The 22,914-nt window shown below is 42.5% G+C and overlaps 1 protein-coding gene across 1 annotated transcript in view; it reads left to right on the forward strand.

Annotated features, from left to right (window-relative positions):
• LOC138542396 (retinol dehydrogenase 8-like) overlaps nucleotides 1–22,914 on the forward strand; it is a 224,178-nt gene that overhangs the window by 95,059 nt on the left and 106,205 nt on the right. The window contains exons 2-3 of the mRNA XM_069641833.1: nucleotides 3,499–3,660; nucleotides 16,238–16,417. Of these exons, the coding sequence (XP_069497934.1) occupies nucleotides 3,499–3,660; nucleotides 16,238–16,417 (342 nt within the window). The remainder of the gene's footprint in view (nucleotides 1–3,498; nucleotides 3,661–16,237; nucleotides 16,418–22,914) is intronic.

Here is a 22,914-nt window from a genome sequence, read left to right on the forward strand (position 1 = left end):
TTCCATAGGATGCAGGCCATTGTTATTTAATTTTCAATCGCAGAGCGTGGGTGGCAGCTGGGATCTCACAAAGTACGGGTAGTTCACCTACAGGTTTTACCCCAGCAAGGCTACATCAGACCTTTATTCTTCCTAGGCTGATAGATTGAGCACTATTAAATTGCCTCATTACAACAGCTATCATTACAGTGCTCTAAGCATGAGCAATGCTGCATGAAGCACTGTGTATCACCCTGATATTCTCATTATTATTATTATTAAATACGTCTAAAGGATATACTTACTCAGATACGCTCTGTCTCACATCTCAGAAAGAAAGGGAGCCTGCACGTGGACCTTGAGTGACCTCCCCCTGCTGGCCATGCTCCCACCTGTCCCACCAGAAAAGTGGCCACAGGAATTAAGTTATTTGTCCCCTTCTTAAAGTCGCAATGCTGCCACCAGGATCTCTGAGTGGATATTTACAAGCTATACTTGGTGGTTGTTCGCGATTCCTTCATCTACAACCAAGTGTGTGGGTCACAAGATATTTAATTATAATTCTGGGTGTTTCTCCATATGCCCTTCACGCATCCATTTTTGTGATTCATTGGATGCGCGTAAGCAAAATATGCAGTTTGGCCTATGGCATTGGACTGTTCACTTTTGCTAATTTTAGGACCATCGCAATGAGTGTAAGCCATGAAGAGCAGTCTTAGCCATGGGTGTCTTGTGCATGATATAATAAAAACTCATGCTATTCAGGTAGCACTTGCTACTTTACGTTTGCCTCACTATTGTAAACAGCTGGGGTTAGGATAAACGCATTAAGTGATACTCAAATGATTTGCCTTATAAGGATAGATGGTTGCCATGATGCAAACTGTGACCTGCAGATTGAATGCAGATCACAGCAGTGAGCACATGGCTTATAGCAAGTTAAACAAGGTTTTTTTATTTATATTGTAAGTACTGTGAAGGCATCACGAGGAAGGACACATACAGCAGATTCTAACCAAGTTTATTTATTTAAATGTCAAGATGGAAAAATGCCTAACTTTCCCTATACAAAGGTGGGATTTCCCTACCTAAATAAAACTAAGTAAAGTCTGATTCAAAGAGTTCAACCTAGAAATCTGTCTGTGTCCAAAACCTATGCTTGCCCTCACAACTATAACTATACAATGTGCAGGCTAGTCGGCAACCAAAAAGAAAACCGTGTTCAACACAAAGGGCCTCATTACAACTCAGGCGTTAAGGGTTAACGCCACCGTTAACCCTTAACGCCTGATTCCCACCTTAACGCCTGCTTTTTGCAGGCGTTAAGTACCATGGTGCTAAGGCCCCTTGGTGCTAATTACGGCACCGTAATTTACGGTGCCGTAATTAGCGCCTTCCCCACTCCCATTATGCCCTATGGGGCAAAAATGGGAATGGGGAAGGGAAAATGGGAAATGGGGATTTACCGCCCCACTCACCTTGTAATGGGGCGGTAAATCCGCCATCCACCATGGTGTAAACTGAGTTTACACCATGGTGGTAAAGTTGGTGCACTTAGCACCAAGGTTGTAATGAGGCCCAAAGTCTTGAGCTTCTTCCAGCTTGCCGTTCTCTTTCAGCTCCATTCCTCAAGTATAAAACAGTTCAATAAAGTAAAGTCTCAAAATTCCCTTTCTGAAAATTAGAATGTAATAATCTCTTCAAGCCTCGGGGTTTCATCCTCCAAGTTAGGACTCTGGTTTCTCTTGCCCAAGTTCCAAATCACACAATTTAAATGATCTTGAAATCAAAGGCATCTCGTCAGGTCTCAGGGTTCCCTTCCCCAAATTCCAAGTGCGACAATTACAAAAGAAACACAAAATGTCCTTGTCTTCTATAGTTTATTTGGATTTTGTTTTCAAGTGTACAATTCAGATAATTTAGCAGCTTCCCCACATGTTGAAAATGTCACTGTAAATCAGGCTTCACTATCCTTTTTCTGCCTGTTCTTTTCACATCCTTTCATATTGCAGCACACAGTGATTGGTTTATAATTCTATTCATTTTAGCACTTCACTGTATGATTTCTATTGATTAAAATGTTCTTTCTCAGATTTCACCTGTTTAATTCTGTTTAGTAGCAAAGTCTTAGTCAATTCGGTGTTCAATAATTAGACTTCTGGGTTAGGCTTTGTTTTACCTTCATATGGAGTTCAAGAATTGTTAGTTTCACTTTAAATGCAAAGTTAAATGTGTGAGAATTCAATAATTGTTTGTTTCACTTTAAATGCATCGTTCAATGTGTGGAGACTTTCGAAAACGTGTTCCTTGTCACATGCGACCACTCCGATACAAAGTATTTCCCTTTGTTGTGTTGTTAACATATATAGTTGTTTGTTTCCCTTTAATTGGGCAATCCACTGTTCGGAGATCTTCGAAAACGTGTTTTGTGCTACACGCGACCAATCCAATACAATGTATTTTAGGGAACGCTTCAGATCACACACGCGGACTGAGTTTCTCAAGCATTAGAAACTCATTGGACGCTTTTAATGCTTGTGCTGCAGCGCAGATCACACGGCCTTCTTACTTCTGTGTCCAGTTTCTGCCCTTCAGACACACCAGAGGTGGTCCTCACCCCAGGGGAACACGCACGTTGAATGGAAAGGAACGGCACAGCCTTCCTGCATGGCTCCCTTCAACTTTCCTACTCTGCTCCAGGGAGTCTTCACTCCCATGCCATGCCATGCGGTCCGGTCCTCTGGTGCCTTCACCAACCTCCTGGTCCTGCTCCTGTTGATTCCCTCTGCCACTGGGTTGGGCTCCATTTATACACCTGTAGCCTGCTGCAGGTGTGGATGATTATTCAGCCCACCTGACTCAAAGGGACATGTATGGCCTTTACTACTCTAGCAGGCATCTTCCTCTTCCCAGTACTAGAGTGGCAAAATAGCATTGTCTTCATTGCTCCTAGTTGCCTCTTCTTCGTCCCAGTACTGTCAAGTGTCAATTGTGAAGAAATTAGGGGAACTGGCTTACAATAGCCCATAAAGGTTTTGGAAGGGTTGGATTTGTTGTTACTAGGAAAAGGGGGAAACCTTGTCTCAGCCAAGGGCACCCCACTCCCGGTTCCCACGGATCCTCCACCCAGGTGATCCTCCATTACTACTCCGCCCCCAGGGTCGGGATCTAATAGCGATGGCCTTTCCCTGGTTACCTGTGCAAAGATCTAATTGGTTCAGGAGTGAGAATACCCTCAGGTTTCTCACAGTACGTTATGTTATGTTAATATGCTTTTATACAGTGAAAAATCCTATGCACACACTTAGGTTGCACCTAGGAAGGGATGGATCAATAGATAAATGAGGAGTCAGGATAGAGGAACACATATTGGATGTATAATCTGGGCACATGGAATGTCACACGCTGAGAGCCTTTTGAATATGTATCCTTTTTTTAAAATCTGATCAAATCAATAGCACTTCAAGCCATTCACTATGTGTACTGTTTCACAAATGTCCTCTCTGCAATGTTTTACAGTGTACGCCACAATGAGAAACTTGGCCAAGCAAGATTTGTTGGTAGAAGCCGTCGGGAAAAGACTCGGCAGAACTCTCGAAATTAAACAATTAGACGTGTGCAGCGAGGAGTCGATTAAGAATTGTGTGGATAGCATCCCGGACAGACAGATTGATATTCTGGGTAAGTAAAATGACAGAGCGGTGCAACACAGTTACTGTGTTCATTGCAATGGTTGTCTGACTTACAATCTAAAAACATTGATTTAAAGGACAAACAATCACAAAACTATGGATTAAAAGGCAAAACTTTGCACCTTTAAAGAAATAGAAGCTGAGTGCAGGTTATGAAAATGGGTGGAGATTTCATGGGTGTTTATACAGTGATGGGGTCCCCTTCACAATCAAGAACACAGGAAAATGACATAAAGAAACACTGTTAAAGGAGGAGCCGCTTCTTAAAAACCTTTTGTTTTATAGATGTTTTGCTTTTCTTTAGGTTTTATGTTTTGAAAATGTTTGATATTAACTGGACTGGCCACACAGCCAGCCTACTAAAATGTAGGGCAGAACCAAGCAAGACTATCTGAGGTGATCATAGCGCTACTATCAGTGGTTGCCCCGATCAGGAGAGTAGCAGGGGGTGGCACTTGGGCTCCTCTCATCTGGATCTGGTAATGAAGGAGACAATACCAAGAGATTGATAAGAAGTACTGATGAAAGCAGCTCCCCTAGTCCCTGTGAATTGCACTGCTGGGTGGCCCAGGCATTGAGGATGTTTAGTTATAAAGTGAGTAACTCATTTCCTACTTGTTTCAACTTAAGGAGAAGCCATCTCAAAATGTGTTTCCCTCTTATCCAAGCCAAGGAGAAGACATCCTAGGATGTGCTTTTGTGTAGACATTTCTTTTTGTTGGTTGTAAAGCCCCTTTAAAATATGAGTCGCTGCATCTGTAAGGAAGGCATGGTATCAAAGCAAGACAGACACAAGTGATCACAGTTCAAGGGTGTTTTTTAAACTGTAAAAATGGGTGCAATAAATGCCTAATCTAAACCTAAATCTAAGATGGGAGCAAGCTATGACCATCAAATAATAATAATAGAGTCCTAGTGGAGTCCAGTCAAATAAGAAAGGGCCTATACTAATAAATAATCTATTGCCAATCCTTACCTCTAAATAAAAAATAGTGTGGGATAATGTTCACAAAGAAAGAAAGAAGTGCTCTCAAATGATAAGTCAGGATGTTGCAGCCGGGGTCTCCCTTCCCCATGTTTGAAGCACGGGACAAGGGGGGACTTTTGAGCACAGTACATTTCTGGGCTACGTCGACTCGAGTTTACAGTTCTTTTTCCCATATCAGGGCCTTCTGTACCCAAGTCTCTTTATGCAAAGTCTCTTGCTTCAGAGGGTTGATACTTCACAAACAATAAACAAAGGTTCCTTCTGTTTCTTCAAGTCGGGTGATTACTCTTCACCCGAGGATCCCCTTCAGCCGGGCTCCGATCCCTTTCACGTCATCCTCCCTCAATCGGGCCCAGACCAACAACCCACTGTGGACATCTCTCAGTCGGGTTCACATTTGTTACCACAATGCAGTTCACTTAGGTTTTCAATTTACCATGTGTAAAAGACTTTCGACTGTATAAGGGGTTTTGATTCGACCTTTGTATGACCACTTTGGTTTCTCTCGCTGGCCTCCCCTAGGGCCTTTTGGTTCTTGAAGTTTCTTAGTTTAACATATCCTCCTTGTTCAGGAGCGGGGTATTTGTTAGAGCCTTTCGAATGAGCGTGCACGTGGCGCCTGCCCACTCTAACCTTAATACCTTGGTTGTTCAACTCGTTGGCTTTTCTTCTGCTGTAGTTAAGGACGGTACCACAGCGGCAAGCTCTTTTCCCCGTTCTAGCTATCAGTGCCGGTAGACCCATAGCCAGCTGCGATTCACGGTCTTACTGTTCCTTCATCGAAGGGTTTGTGCATCTGGGTTGAAAAGGACAAGGGTAATTCCCTCCTGGTCGTCCTTTCGGTTTCCTCTGCCTTTCTCCTTCTTTTGCACTGCCATCCTGGAATGGCTGCTTACTCGTGTTTTCAGCCTTGCTCAAAGTGTGCTCTTGTGTTCTGCTTTTTATCCATGTATGGAAGGGAAAGGGCAGTCAGGTGTGCGTAGTTTTCAGCAATTGCCTGACTCTGCCTGACCCTTGTGTTGGGACATGTCAGGTAAACGGCTCTGGTGTTAGTCCGTTGTTTTTAGCGGTGTAAGAAAGTATTTCTGTTGGAAAGGGGTGGTTAGAGCTTTTGAATATCCTACGGGGTAGGAAGAAAGGGGCTACCGAGTCTCATCCGTCGGTGTCCCACTTCCACTCCCCGAAGACCCCATCTAGGTGATCCTCCCACACTGGTCCACCCCGAGAAACTGGATCCAATAGCGATGGGCATGTGCTGGGCACCTGGATGACAGATCCCCGGGAACTAGCTGGTGAGACACCTTCAGGTTTCTCACACATCTCATTGACCTACACTTGGCTTCGAGACAGTAACCTTTACAAAATGAGTCATTCAGTGAGCAACTCCTAGATAGTTGAACCTTAACAGCCAGGCCATTTTCACGTCATTCACAAGCCCAAAGATGACGTGAGGGTGTCTGATTGATCTCAAAAGAAAAGGTGTTTGTTTTAGATACACCTTATGACCACATTCGAAGTCTGAGCCGTATCTTACTTGCTGTGCTATATAGAGAGCAATGGATGAAAACATAATTCACATCCCCTCTTGTGTAAAAGCAGTGACGATAAAAGTCTCTTGTACCATTGTTGCAACGTGCCATGAACATGGCTGTCAGTGACAATCCCATGCATAGTTTAACATACAACAAACATACTGGAAAAGGTTCAAAACAATCCTACCACCTGTAATCCACTCCCCGAGAAGCTTTCTTCATGCGCTTGCTTCAGTTCAGTTTTAGCATGATCCCCAACCATGCTAGGGGTCTCCACATATGTTCCAGTCCTGATTTTTCAAACAACAATTTCACATACTTCACTCATGATAGAAAATTCACAATGTCAAGAATATCAGTCAAATACTTTCTATAGACATCAAGCCCGGGCGAGCTCCAGATCTTGACCCAGTATAGACATTATTTTTATAACTGTATGTAATATCAGGGTTACCTAATTCAAAAAGCAAATGCATGCTGGGATTGCTGCTGGGGAGACCACGAAGCATGTTACACAGCATGTTATTTTGTAGTAATTGTGTATTTATTTATTTTGACAATGTCCCACAAAGATAGCTCAGACTCTTTTGCATCTAGGAGTCAAGACATTTATGACCATAACAATTGTATTAATATAATCCCATAAAGCAGTACACAGCAAGTTCTCATTAGCTTCTAATATACTAACATTACATGCTTCCCAGATCTCTGCCCCATACATGGCTGCCTACACTGCTTTGGCCCTATGTACCTCCATTGCAGGTGATACTGTAGGCCAACCAAAGTGGTTCACAGAAGTTGGGACTTCCTCTATTTGCATTGACAGAGCTATATTGCATTTATTAATCTGTGCATGCCAAGACACATCCTTATTCCCTAATAATTAAACTGTCAACCCTCTTGGCCCTTTCATCAACAAGGTCAGAGAGAGTTTCAGGGGTTCTATGAGAATATTAGGTCGTGAATTTAGTTTTGTTGATGTTTGTTGACAATCCCTTGGCAACGCAGATGATGTTGAAGTTGCTGGAGCCTTATAGGGAGTTTTTTAAATGAGGACTCTGTTGTCGGTGAAAAATAAAATGTCTAATTAGTTACTATTAACACTTGGCGTATCTGCCTCGATGTTTCATATGTGTATTGCCAAGTCATTCATAAACAAGGAGTAGAGAGATGGAGCGAGCACACAGGCCTGACTCAAACGTTTTAGAACAGAGAAAGGTCGATTTTTTTCACCCCCAAAATCCAAGTGCACAACATCATAATTATCACTGTAAAGGCGTTACTTGCAGTCTGTATCAAACGCGATCTTTAGGTCAACAAAGACCAATTAAAGTCCCTGGTTCCTCAAAGCAATACGTAATAAGCCAAGAGATATAAATGAAAAACCTGATCTGTGGGCTAATACCATTTTGGAACCAGACCCATGTTTTCTGAACACCAGGCCTCCAAACAGTTAATAAGTACTTTGGTGTCAACGTTGGCCAAGGAGTCGAATACAAATATGGTCTGATATTTTGATAGATTGACTCTCTCACCCTTTTGAAAATTGGGGCTCTTTGAGCCTGATGGAAAAATCAGATGGTTAATCATGTTAGTAAAACTGTTTGAGAGAAAGGGGATACATACATACATACATACATACATACATACATACATACATACAGCAGATTCGTGTTTAAACAACTGTTTGTTAAGGAATTGAGTCCCCTAACCTCACAAGCAGAGCCGTAGCCAGGATCCTCTAACAAGTGGGGCCTGAAGCTAATGTAGTGGCCCCACCGCAGTGATATTAGCATCTGTAAATGCCTGCACAGTGCTGCACAGTGGGCATTAACAGATTTTGGTTGGGGCTTGCCTGCTCAGGCCCTACCCTGTCTATGCATCTGCTCACAAGTGACCCAACCTATCTTTTTACAACCCCCAAAATAGCAGATGGGATTGGAAAGAGCCTTGAGATTCTCTGAAAAAAGAAACTGCACCAGCCGTTAAAAGATGGAAGTACATGGAGTTGAGGAGGGATCTTGCTGGAGCCCTGTGATACCAAGGTTAAAGACCGACAATGACATTTGTTTCCTTCCTGTTCATGACTCGTCCTCTGTTACTGAAGCTGACACACAATCTAGTTTAGCTAATCCTATTTCCCCAAGATGTCTTCTGGGCTCACGTGGAGCACTAGGCCGGCCCAACAAACAATACATATAAACCGCTGTAACGTGATGAAAAATGTGGTATTGGACCAACATTGGTTATGTTGCAGAGAGGGCACACATATTTCAAGGCATTGATTTCGTATTGCAAGACAATCTCATACTGGATAGGAAATAGTATGTTGTTGAATTTCATCTGAAATAATTTTCCTTAACACTCATCTGTAAATGTTTCAATATAAATCTCATTCCCCAAATGTTGCATGCACAGCCGCATTCTTTGTTTGGTGCTATTGGTATTAGTCATCCAAACATAATATAACCAAAACTTTCCGAACCGCAATGGCTCTACCTGTAGCTTTAAAAAAATATTGTATTAGCATTCTTTTTTCACCAAATGGATGGAAATACAATGGCAGTCATGTGTCCCAATAAACAATGTTATTCCCGCCATCCTCCTATCCTCTCCCGCATCCCATTTCCTTCCTGTTCAACAAACGCCATCTTGCAGCTGCACAAGGCTCCAAGTCCTGTCTTGGTTCCTCCTGGATTACAAATCTCATGGCAGCTCTTCTCCTTCCCACTAGACCCCTCATGACAATACAGGTTATATTGATTGCAATGACTCCATATGTGGCCATACCCCATTGTGCATCTCCTATTTTCATCTATCACTTCATCCAAGAATCCTATTCTATTTATGCCTTCCTTCCAACATTTGTTTCTACTCCACAATGAAAAGCAATAGCCCTCCTGGCACCTTATGAATCCTGCAGTCAAGAAGCACTTGGAATGTGTGTAGCTTCAATGTCACATCAGTCTCCCAATATAACTGCCTTCAGGTTTGCTCTCAATGGCCCATCCCACATCCTTGTTAATTCATCGAGAACCTTCTTCCAGAATCCCTGTTTTCAGACACATTCCTCGATCGATGGGTAAACATTTTGCATGATGTTCTTGCATCTGACATACAGATCATCCCCGCTCCTCCCCATGTTATGTAGTCTCTCTATGCAAAAATACATTTACTATGGCAGTATTTGAATTGTATAACCCAGAGTTTGCTACTTGTGACTACCTTTCGGGGTGTTGCAGTGTTTTCCAGCCCTCCTCCTCCTTCAAGTCACCCACATCCATCTCCCGTCTCCTTCTCAACTGATGGGCGTCCATGTAAAGGCTGCTATTTCATCATATAATGTAGAGATGTGTTTTAATTGTAAGCTTCTCTTACTGCACATTCATATCTATCAGTGCTCCAGGACACAAGTCTAGTCAGCCCCAAACTGCACCCTTAAGGCATACCTGAGTTGCAAGTATCTATAAAACTCTTTCTAGAAGAGATAATTTTCTGTCCGACTACCCAGAAAGCCTCTTAACGTCTAATCCCTCATGATGTCCACCAGTACTTTCAGTCCCTTGTTTTCCCATTGTTTAAACCCTCTCAGTTTTACAAATTCCTTCAGGACACTGCCCCTCTGCAAGGAAATTGACAGTGTGACTTTCCCTTTGTATCCTGCATTGGTTGTGGAATGTTCCCACACCTTGCCAACCATCATAGATCCTGCAGGACTACCCCAGTCTTCCCTCCCCCATGCAAAAGTTTTCATTCTACACTGTACCAATTGTTGCAGTTGAAATTTGGTTAGGGACCTATGTCTTTGTTGTACCATCAGTCATTCTGAATGCCTAGTAGAGCGGCCCAGTCGTATATGTGAGGGGTCAGAAATGTGATGCAGACACATTTTGGATGATTTCTCAAAAAACGCCTTTTTGTTAAATTATACATTTTAGCAAACGCCTCACTATCCCTACCCTAACAAGGATTTTCCTGCCTATCAAAACTAAAGGAAACACTGTAACAAAGGATATCTGTCTCTCACACTTGAGCATAAAATACACAAGAAAATATATGGCAATTCACAGCAACTCTTAACAATGGGATTTACAACATTCACAGTCTTTCTTTGTAACCTGAGTGAATCCCCCTTCCCCAGACTTCTTAGTTCCAAAGTTCAGCAAAAAGAAACAAGGAAATCCAGGTTTACAACACAGTTTCAATTTAGTTCTTGTTTTCTTTGCTTTGTCAAAAGAAAGTTCAATTTCATCAATACGTACCCAACAGAACAACTTTCTTTCCTTCTTTAAGCAATGATTTCCACTTCATCAAATAGCATCAATGTAGTTCTGGTTCACAATGTTTTGCCACAACTTATAAATGTCAGAAAAGAAATACTGTTCCTTGTCAATGTAACACAACTTCTTGCAAGGTAAAAGAATATCAGCTTCTAGACAGCACTTCTTATGTTTCTTTATAGCATTAGAAATAACTTTGTCAGGATGACTTCACAACCCTCACTGCTTTTACCCCGACCACTCTCATACCAGGTTAACTTCTGCAAGGTCTCACCACACGTTTTCTCTCCTGCCCCATAGTGTTCCACATTTAACTGGGCCTCTGAAGTTTCAAATCTACTGACAACCAAAACTTTCATTACAGTTTCATCAGTTTGTAACTTTGTGACCTTTATCAGCTTCTCAGAAAATACAATTTCCACATTACTACACCTTAACACCTTCAGGTAGGCAAGGCACTCTTCCTCTGAATATTCACCTTTCAGAAGGGCAGCCTCTTTGCCACTTTTGTCTTTCGGCCACATCCACAATCAATCAACAATGCCCCTAAGGATCGGATTCTGCTTTCCTACCTTATGGTTTTGGTAATGTGAGCTTTATAAATCTTTAGGGAACATTTACAATCAGCAGGCTTCACCTTGGACAACCTTGCATTCGCCCATGTGCTCTCTGTTTTCCCCCAAAGAGGTTTATTGGTATGTCTGGTGTTAGTTTCTTACTTGCACATCTCTTGGCTTGAGCAATGTTGGTATCCCTTCAGGTCTCAGGCAACGCTTCTTCCACTGTTAGCTCACAATGCAATAATTAGTCCCTTGAATTCAGTGATACATCAACTTCAACCACTTCACAATGTACTCTTCAGATAACCTTTTCTTCACATATACTCTTGAATCATATGCGTTCAGTCTGTCAACTATTTTCAGAAGTGTAAGATTCAATTAACATGGTTTCACTTTTATGCGCGTACTACTTTAACAACTTCCCATTGCCCGACAATCAACGGTTGATGTTTTATTGCTTTCGCTCATATCCAATTACCTCTGCTAAGCTACTGTTGCCTGTCTTTGTTCGCACAAGGGTTCAGAACGCTTGGTGACACTCACTGGCTTCTGTATTTCTACCTTTGATACTGCTTGAAGGACGTGGACTGCTTCAGACTGTTTTGACACACACCCTTCCTCTGTGAAGGTGTCCACGAACCTGCAATGCAGTCACAGAGCTTCTCACTCCTGGGACTTTCAGCTGCATGCCAACACTCGGCTACGGTCCCCAGCACGCTTCTGGCTATAACTTTGGAGGTAATGTGGAGTATATGCCCCCAGAAAAATGCTGTAGGTAAATCCTAGAAACTTACCACAAACAAACAGCAACATCTGAGGAATTACTACTGGCAGAATTACCACCAGCGGTAGTCTCTGCAATTCGGTTCACATGGGGAAAAGCAGTCCTCCTTTATGCCTTCCACTGCGAAACCTCTGCATTTTAGATTTTGGGGAAACAGGACCCTCTATGGACAGGCAGTTGACATCTGCATCGACAAAGTCCCAGCCTTCTTTCTGATCACCCCCTTCTGTCTGAATTGTCAGCACCATGCTCTTCTACTGCTGCTGCTACGGCTGCGACTGTTCCAGATCCAACTCCATCAACATCTACTGGCTTGCACCTGATGGGGCCTTTTACGTTTCTCTGCTTCCTTCAGGTGTGGGTCATTAGCCTTAACAGGCTGATTACTACTACAGCCCTCTTCCTCATCCCCGTACTTAAGGGATTATGTGACTTGTAGTCCCAACCAACAAGAGTAGGTTTTTCTAGCAGCTTTTGATTTTTAAATGCATATCTATTGTTCTAAAATGCATTTAAAGAACAATCATTAAGGTCTGTTTCTAAAGAAGGCAGTTTGTTTAAGCCATTATTTATAGGTTTCCTCTTTCTATACTTTTGGGAGTAAAGGCGATTTTTAACCTTAGAGGTTTCAAATGGTCTTTCCTTCCTTGTACTATTTAAAGGTATCACATTAGCTTTAGCCACATCCATAGGTTTACTAAGTTCTTCAAATACATCATAATGACAATAAGCCATTACTGTTCTGGCACCTTTAACAAGTTCTTACCTGTCAAGGATACATACTGTGTCTCATCCCACGGGATATCGCCACTACTCTGGGCATTGTCTCCTTCTAGATGATCTTCTGCAGTACACCACCCCCAATGTCAGGATCAGTGTCTGCCTTTCCCTGGCCTCCTGAGAGGAGACTTTAGGCGGGGCTTTAGTGAGGGATCCGTAGGATCATCACATATACCTGTAGATTTGGAAGTGCCAAACCCACTACCCATAACGTAAAATACTGAAGTCCACAGGGTTGAGAGAACTACCTAAACCATCTCAGGCTGCCAAGGGAGTTTTCTCACACCAGTCTGTACCACTATGAAATATTCACACGGCGTATTCAGAATCAAATGGAGAAGCCAACTGCATAACTGCATCCAGCAATTTATGAAACCAGATCATAATTAATGGCTCTTTTGAGGATTTCTCAGCATTATACTGTTTCACATGTTACTCATATTATATGTTTTCAGTGGTCCAACTGTACACACTTACCTTGAAAAAGCAAGGATTGCGAAACACGTATTGTCCTAAAGTATATGAAACATGAAATATCGTTCTGTGAGAACATTCCCAGTACATCAAAGATGAAATGCCATGCAATAATGTTTGTATTGAACAATTTCTGCAGTTAAATGCCCAAAGGGCTATCTATTATTATTCCAGTAGGTGCACTGGACAAAGGAGGCTTTGCCATGCTGAAAAGGGCCATAATAGCAAATAGTGTGGTGACTTTAACTGAATGGAAAACGTATGCCAGGCGATTTTGGAAGAACTGGGAGAAGATGACACCACCCTACTAAACAACCTGGATAAAATGAAATAAAAATATATATATTCATGACTGGATTGAGACTCAAGAAGAGAGACAACCCCTGATGGCTTACAGGAAAACCTTTAGTGAAGCAAGAAAGCTTAACACCTTACCGAGATACCTTGTGCAATTCCCAAATTGGTTCTTTAGAGATTACACGATGAGATTTAGACTTAACCTGTTCCCAGCAGGTGAATTACTCAACAAGAGAAAGAACAATCTGCTACCGAACCATTGCAGATTGTGTGAGGACCAACATATTGTCATGATCCATAGAATTCGTCCCTTTTGGATTTCCTGGTCCCTGACACAACAGGGATTGCACGCCTTAGTACTTCCAACATGGCCGTCTAACGCGGAACGCTCTCCACCAGCCTCCACGTCAGATGTAGCACATTCTATAAAGAGACCACGCCCCTGCGCGTCTCAACGCTACCACTTGTAGTGGCTAGACGTGTGCTCCGTAGTTCGCTGTAACTAATCTCTTGTTTCCTGGTTCCCGGACCCTTGATTCCCCCTCTACCTTTCCTTCCTCCTTATTCTGCCTTGATTCCTGGATCTCGCGTACCGCCTCCGAGTACACCTCCCTCGTTTCCTGGACTTCCCAGAGATTCCAAGTACCCCTGGACGTTGAACGCTGAACGCACGCTGGAACCCGAAGACGCTCGCTCAGGCTTGTACAAAACCCATCCGTACGCAAGAAGACTCCTTCCAAGAATTCCAGCAAACATCGAAATCTGGTGAGAAAGGGGGAAATGTGTGACACATATGGTGGAATCTCTAAAGCACCTTGTGCTAATATGTAGTGCAATTGACGACAAGAGAAGGAACCTCATGGACGATTTTACAAAGTGCAATAACTGGAGAACAACGAAAGATTGGTGGTTGGAACTTTTGAGAGGAAACCACATCTCACTATCTTTGGCTTTGGTGAAACTTTTAGTAATCATTTTAAAAAAATTAAATGAAACAGTAATTGAGCCAGAATAGTGAAGACATTTGGGTGAGTTGGGCTATGATTACACCGACTAATGTTATGTATGTGTTGAAGACATGGCTAAAGGTTTCTATATATTTTACACCAAACAAACCCAATAAAAAAACAATATTCCAGTCGGCACTTGTTCTGTTCCTCTTTCTTTGTGACGGACATCTTCCTCTGCTATGGTTTTTATTGTCTGCAATACTGCCCCTCTCTGGACTCTTCACTGACAATGGATTACCTGAGGCTCTGCAAATATCTCAAAACATGTTTATTTCCTAGATGGTTCACACTGGTTATAGAGTTCTATAGAGTTCACTAAGCTACCAACGCCAAGAGGCTGAAAGTGTGCTTTATGCATGAACTAGATATGTATACATATATGTCCAGGCTCATTGCATGTTTGGTAGTACAGTTTTGCAGCATTTCTTTTCTTTGTAATATTCCATCATAAGCGCTACATTATGAGTGGACTGTAACGTGTGGGAACCTGTTTACAGCATATAGTGAACGGGTGGGTGTGGTACTCACCTGCAACTGTGGAATGCAGTCATTATGGGTCATACGTCATTGTGTGGGCCACTATCTGGCAGCAGTCATAATTGAAGGAAATCCTGATTGGATTATTAGAATGTCAGACTAGAAGTGAGGATGAAGGGAATTGTTGAAGTCTTAAAGAACTTCGATTCTGCCTGTGCTTGTATTGCAAAGGGGAGGAACTCATTACTGAGAAATCCCACTTTAAAATATGGGAATTTTTGAAAGAGAGGTGGTCTGAGCACATCGCAAATATTGGGAAACATGATCACAGGTAAATAGCCTACAAGTGACAACAGTTGGTCTAACTTGAATATAGATTATTTGGGCATCTTTGTGGTGAAAGCAATGTATGTAGTGTAGACCATTGTAGTTGCATATTTAAAGCAGGGGCCCAGCCATACAGCATGCAATACATTATTTAAATAGACATCACACAATGAGTCTAACAAAATAAGCATTTCTCACTTAGTGGTTGTGGATATTTGTTTATAAAATGTCCAATATTCCTTATCCTTTACTGAAATTCTTACTGCAAAATATATCATTACAGAGACTTGTGGACATTGATGAATTAACCTATAGGGCTAACTAAAGGGCGGTGGAAATTCGTATTGACCTTTCCCAAGACATAATTCCTTTCAGCCCTGAATAATTCCAGCCCTGGTAATTCTGTGGAAAAGCCGCAAGACCTTCCTCTTTACCTCTTCCTTCCCTCCCTCTGTCCCCTGCTAATTGCACAGTAGCTTGATTGGTGTGCAGGGCCCTTATGCTTCATCGGGGCCCTGACCTCCCACATCTTATCATCACTGCTGCTGTCTATCCTCTGGACTTGCCTTGGCTCACCTTCCACCACTGGAGGTTGCACTTACTTGTCTTCATAGCACTTCACCTGCTGCTCTCATGACACCACAGCAACTATCGCATACCCCTCTTCACTCTGCACTTGCACGTCCTGAACACTCACAAGGCATAGTAGGTTATCTTTGCCTCCCCATATTCTCTTCTTATATTGTTGTATTTAATAACATTGTTGTAATTTCATCTTCTATCATCCTCTGCCACCTCCCTGTTGCCCTGTGGGTGCTTTGAAACAACAGTATTTGCTTCCTGTTGAAGCGCCTAGCAAGTGAACAATAAATAAATAAATTAAATAAATAAATACTATTGGAATACTGTCTTGAAATAGACACTTGAGGGGGTTTTCAGGAGAACTTCCTGCGTAGGGCGTCAACTGCATTGAAACCATTAGGAATGTCTCCATGACGGCTGCTGTATCGCTCATTCACATTGGTGCATACTAACCCTGCCGTCTCCTGATTTACAGTGAGCAATGCTGGAGTCGGTCTCATCGGGCCCATTGAATGCCAAACAATAGATGAGATGAAAAATGTGATGGACACCAACTTCTTCGGCCTGGTTAGACTGCTCAAAGAGATTTTACCCGACATGAAGAAGAGGAAAAGTGGACATATCGTTATAATAAGCAGTGTCATGGGAATCCAAGGTATGGCAATCCAGTCTTTTTTCATTTTGACCAAATGGTTCGTATTTGTTAATACTATTAGACAGATCCTTTGCTGCAAGGGGTTATATATTCGGACAGAACGTGTCTGGGATGCTTGTGGCCTATTGCAGAATGGATGTGATTTAGGAGGTGGGCTGGATTGCCTCTTTTGGGGGTGAAACCAAGCCTATTTTGTATATGGATTTTTCTCTTTTGTAATGGCACAGCAGGCTGAAGAACGATGAAATGGAAGGCTGCCCAGGGAAACTACCCCTGGATTTGATGATATCAAAGTTTGTCTGTCCACCAGTCGTCAGTGTTGCACCTGCTGCTAGTTCAGTGACAGCAACGTACATATTCCTTTTCTTCATTGGTCACTTTACAGTCAATAGGTTTTGAAACAGTGGTGATCAGGCTGTAGAGTAAGGTGAAGGATGGCTGAGGTAGGGAGGTGCATGATCAATGTGCTAGTGCTACTTGGCTGAGCCTTGAATATTAAGGATGGGAAGCGAATGCCTGCAGGCAGGAAATCAAAGCTGAGGAGCAAAGCTGCCTGCCTCGATACCAATTTATTTGACTTTTGCAATTGTTCTGGTGTCTTGTATGGAACTGTATAACCTGCTTACATGGTTCACTTGCATTCGTGCAGTCAAAGCCTGTGTAATGGTGTCTTCAGCATCAGTACTCTGAGCGCCTTAATGTAGGTGCAGTCCAAATGAAAATAATTATATTATGATGGAAATCGTTGACTCAAGAGCACTGTTGTGTCTTACCTCACTGAACAAGAAGATCAGACGAGCTCTAGACATGATGTATCTTCATGAGTAGAGAAAACGTGACTACTTTCATGGTACAAAACAGGGAATAACCAATTTGATATGCATGACCTCTGAAACAGTAAATCTATATAAATACAAATGTAAATGTTTGTTTGTTCAAAATCTTAAATCTTCACTAATTGCTTTGAAATCTTGACACAACGTTGCATTCGAATAGGCGCATGTTTTTATATACCTACTATACATAGATGTCACACCTGTGACAGGTGAAAACATGCTTTTTCTGAAAAACAGTGCCATCTGTTGGACGTAAAAGCAGCATACGCGATACTGAACATTTTACGATTCCATTTCAATGTTTCCGATTTACAATGGCTCAAATACATGCCGATTGAAGCAGCAGAGCGACGTGCAGCCAGACTTCAGGATGTACGGTTGCGAGCACGGCGATCGCGTTCTGCAGCTTCAGATCTGCTTTGTTCTCAACAGAATGAACGCGACAGGCTGAGTGGTTGACAGACGTCAACGAGAAACAGCAGAACAGCATCAAACACGACTCCGTGCTCAGCATCACGCGATTACAATCGCCTTGTATTCCGGTTCAACCCAGCTGATGATTATAGTTTGAGCCCACATGGTCTCATCGGCACCATGACTGAAGTGTGTCCTTATTGCAAGGCTCTGAAATTTAATGGAGGAACGAAAGGAATGTTGCACCACTGGGGAAAATTAAACTGCCTCAACTTGGAGAACCGTCAGAGCCATTAAAAATGTTGCTTGCCAGATATACCGCCGAATCAAAGCATTTTCTATCTAACATCAGGAAATACAACTCGTGCTTCCAAATGACGTCGTTCAGTGCATAAATCGTAACAGCTCAATTCATGCCAACTTGCGATTGCAATCACCATCAACAAGCTCAAGGCCAATCGTTAGAATTGTGTGGTTTAGATCTAGACACAAATTCTCACATGGACAATTATATGCTGCATGTTCTACAGTCGGCAAACCAGACAATCTCTATAACTGCACAGATAATGGAACCACCAAAAATATTGTATACCCACAAGCATTGTGAAATTAAACATATTAGAAACGTGAACTTTCTCTTTTCTTTCTTTTCCATTTAACCATACTGAGCCAGGGCAACGCGTGGCCGGGGACAGCTAGTTGAAAATAAGTGACAAGACAAGATAGACTGCAAACATCGTCCACTCCTGTCAGGGTATTGTCATGAATCCTGCAGAGTCATCGCCAAACCCCAGTCTAAAGTCTCCTCCCATGTGGCCAGGGAAAGGCAACCGCTACCTGACCCTAACTCTATGGGAGGTATCAGGGAGAAGGTTCACATGGGAGGAGACAGTTCTCTGGGTGAAGTGATGACTCTGCTAGGAGAGACACAGTATTCATCTTCTTCTGAGAATGAAAGTGAAATCATTCCCAGATACCTAATTGCATGTTGTCTGTACACGAGTCCCTCCAATGTCAATGCCCAAAGAATCTTTATATATAAAGCTGAATGTATGTATGTGTGTATGTGTGTCAGGCTATACAAATCCAGACCGTTGAAACCACTGCTAGCACATTTTGCATGTATTCCTCATTTGTCTGGTGCAACATTGCCCCAGACAAATGAGTCTGTTTGGATGCAGAGAATTCGCTCCGTAGACACCCTCATTTACTGATGCTCACCTTGATTCACTGCAGTAGGTACTAGAAGGAGGCAACATTTGGAAAAGTGTTTGAAGCAAAATGTTCGATGTGTTGGTTATTCCTTTGAACTGTCTTACTACTGTATACAGTTCGACAGTGTTTATTAAAGCATTTTTAAAGGGAATTAAAATAAAATGTATTTCTTTATATCAGACCACTCCAAATATGGGGAACGCCAAAGTTACAGCTTACTTAAGTTCATTCACAAGAAGAGAGCACAATCAATCAATCTTTGGAAATGTTCTCAAATTTGCTGAAGCAATTGAGTGACTGAAACATTCCGCTCAAAAAATGAGCACAACTTGGAAAAGCTTCATCTGATGCAAAGCGAGAATCAATATCAAGAGCTTCTGAAACACAACAACATACTGGAGCACAACTTGCCAAACAGAGGACAAGAGCAACTTTCTCCAGGGCAAATGAGATGCCAGAGCAAACTGAAGCAAGACTTGCTGACATGAGGACAAGAGCAAAATTCTCCAGGTCACATGAGATACCACTTGATCGGTACACGGGCAATGCCGGGTACCACAGCTAGTCTGTTATAGAAAGTAATTTAAACAGAACAAAGTTGATGCCTCAAAAGTTCAGGAATTAAAGGTGAGCACCTTGAATTGTCATGATTCTGCCTTAATGAGCAATCCTCACTCTAATCTGTAGTTACAAACACTTTCCACAACCTTCCCATATTCTGACAACTCTCAGTTCATAGAGCAACATGGATTAACTGAAAGTAACGGAACAACCTAATGTCACATATTCGTCTATAGACCTCAGTTCCCATAATGCTAAAAGTACTAGGACAAGAAAGAAGAGCTCAGAGGCAATTTGGATTCAGAATGGTGACTATTCAAAGGTGCAGTCTAGTGTTACCACTCAAAGCACCTAAGCGGGATATTTAAAACCTTAGATGAGGAACAGCTGGGGAACGAAGATGAAGCAGAGGAAGAAGTGCAAGGAGCACTGGAAGGCTGTGCAGGAGGCGCAGTTGAGGACGCTGAAGCCATCTGAGGTGCAGGAGTCACCATGGGAAGAAGCTTGCCAGCCGAAGGCATCACGAAGGGTGAAAGCGAGCAGAAGTAGAATTGCAGAGTACGTGCAGCGGAAAGCGTCGTACTAAGATGAAGGCCAGCTGAGGAGAAGAAGTGTTTCCAGCACAGCGTGTGGCAGGCCGCTGAAGTCGCAGAAGATCACCGGAGCTGCTATCGCTCCCAAGACTGACGTGCAATTTCCAGGAGGCTCCCAGAAGCGAGAGAATAAGCAGACTGAATGCTGAAGGATCACTGCAAAGCCAGACAGGAAGAGAGAGCCACTGCAGGGAACCAGTGAGTTGGCTGAGTGTGAATGCTCACACTGGGACCCTCCAAACCAGAAAGTTGTCGCAATGCAACACATTTGAATACCGAACAAAGCAGAGACTATTTTCTGAATGTCGAATAATTAAAGAAAAGGAAGCAAAGCTTCAAAGGCAAACGTTCCATTGTAATGAACTAAAAGAGGGGACAGCTTATGACCAGCATTATAAACAGCCAAGAGGTTGTCAAAAGACTTTAGGCGAACTACCAGTGGGGAAGGCCTCTAACCAGCACTACCCACAGCCAAAAGGTTGTCAAAATACTTCAGGACTCTAACCAATGCTACCCACAGCCAAGAGGCTACGAGAAACTCATATTAAGATCACAACTGGCAAAAGCTCATAACCAGCATTACCATCAGCCAAGTAGTTGTGAGAAAACCTCAATAAAGCAGCCAAGACAAAAATCCCCTTACAAAAGATATACTTTTGGGAAAGCTCATATCTCATATTGCCAACAGCCAAGAGACTGTGAAACCATACCAAGGCGACAAGGGCACAACCATTCCTTTTTGGGATCTCAACTGGGGAAGCTTGTTACACCAACTGCTATCAGCCAAGAGTCTGTTTAGAAGATATTGAGAGTTCCTTTGAAGTAGGTTCTTATACTATTTGTTCTCAGTTTAGGGAAAACTGGAACACAAGATGTCAAGAGACTATAAAAGACAGGTATTGTTCAACCCTTCTTCCAAGAGACATTGGTTGGGAGAATCTAGGAATCAATATTGCCATCAAGTTTGAAAGTAGTTGTAGGCGTTTTCTTCCTGGCAGGCAAGTCCTCCAGAAAAGGGCTTATAGTGGTTAGTCCTGACAGGCGAGTGGACCAGGAAAGAAGATGGTTTGATAAAATATCTTAAAGGCAGAAGATGTGTTGAAAGAATATTTGTTAAATTAAGAAGAGTACATTTACTGTATTAATTGTTTGACAAGCAGTGGCATCACTAAACAAGTTGAGTTATGTTATCCTGACAAAAGTGTTATTATTTCAAGAAGAAGTTTGATCACCCTTTCAAGAGGGATATTGTGGAAAACCTTGAACTATTTTGAACTATCAACCAAACATTGTGCAATAGAAATTCGTTGTGTCCCAGAGAAAGACTCAGTGGTTGACAAAGACTTTTCTATAATCTTGAACACAACTTTATTTAATCAGAAATGTAATCCAAGTGGTCCTGTATTGATCCGGGGGAAGGGAATCCAACCCTGGTCGCAAGGATTACTTTCAAGGGGCCTCATTACGAGTCCGGCGTTAACCGAGGCGGTAAAACCGCCTGGTTAACGCCGGACTAGTATTACCATTCCACCTCCGTGATTCCCAGAATTACCGGGGCATTACAACCCCGATTTTCCGGGAATTACGGAGGCGGAATGGTGTAAATCCCCATTCCCATTGAGTCCTATGGGACTCGATGGAAATGGGGATCATGGAAACACCGGCAGCATCTCGTAATGCTGCCGGTGTTTCCTCGTCCGCCTGCAGGCGGGCGGTGTTAAACCCGCCAGGTCAGACCTGGCGGGAACATCACCTCCCGCCTGCAGGAGTTGTGATCAGGTGGTTCGGAAACAACGGTGGTGGCGGGTTTACCGCCACCGTTATTTCCGGACCGCCTGGGTCGTAATGAGGCGATTTACAGAATTATTTTGCTGGCCTTAGCCATATTTTCCTTGTATGATTTTTGTTGTGTGTATTAGTGTAAGGGCCAGAGATATTTTGGACACCAGGTAGTTTTTCTTTAGTTTTAGTTTTCCAGGCAGGACCCTCTCTATTAGGTTAGGGTAAGTTAGGCGTTTATACAAACCCCTTTTTATCGTGAATAAATGGCAAATCTTGAGAAAAATGTACCTTTGTGTCCGTCACGCATTTCTGACGCCTCAAAGTATCCATTGCTTATGAACTATGGTGAGCATTTGCCCCCTTGAATCTGGCAACTTTATTATGTCTATGAAGTTGTGTTTCTCAGGAATGTGAAGATTATACATTCTCTTTTTATGTTTGATCTCTACAGGGTCTTTGGTCCTGAAGAAGGCGATATGTTCTTTGCTTGTCGAAACATAGTGGCATCGCTACATCGGCCCTGTTGTTGATTCTAATTTGATTGTTACTTACCTGCATTTATGTTGCATTGATTGAATGTTTCGAATGTCCAAAATATTTTAGGCACCTTTAAACACTGTCCAACAGGAACAATCCTCTCTTGTTGTTTCATGAGGAAATCAAAGCTAAGCATTCCAATTTACTTGACCTTTGTCATATGAAATATGTTATTTATGCAATTGTTTTGGTGTCTTGTACAGCACTGTGAAACCCGCTTACATGGTTGACTTGCAGTCATGCAGTCAAAGCCTGTGTAATGGTGACTTCAGCATCAGCACTCCGATTGCCTTAATGTAGGGGCATTTGAAATTAAAATAATTATATTACAAAGGAAATCTTTGACTCAAGAGCACTGTTGTGTCTTACCTCACGGAGCCAGAAGATGAGATGAGGGATTTGATGTATCTGGTGAAGCGGCAACAGTATCCAGTCACTCGCTACCATCATTGAGTGGCCAGAAACAATTTCTCTTAAAGGGAAGACTTTCTTTTACTGCTTTGGCGTCAGGGTCTGCTTATGGGATGCATCAGGCTCCATCCGCATGGGGAGGGGAGAA

Source organism: Ambystoma mexicanum, chromosome 1q, assembly GCF_040938575.1.
Source record: "Ambystoma mexicanum isolate Mex_15411 chromosome 1q, UKY_AmexF1_1, whole genome shotgun sequence".
Lineage (NCBI taxonomy): Eukaryota > Metazoa > Chordata > Amphibia > Caudata > Ambystomatidae > Ambystoma > Ambystoma mexicanum.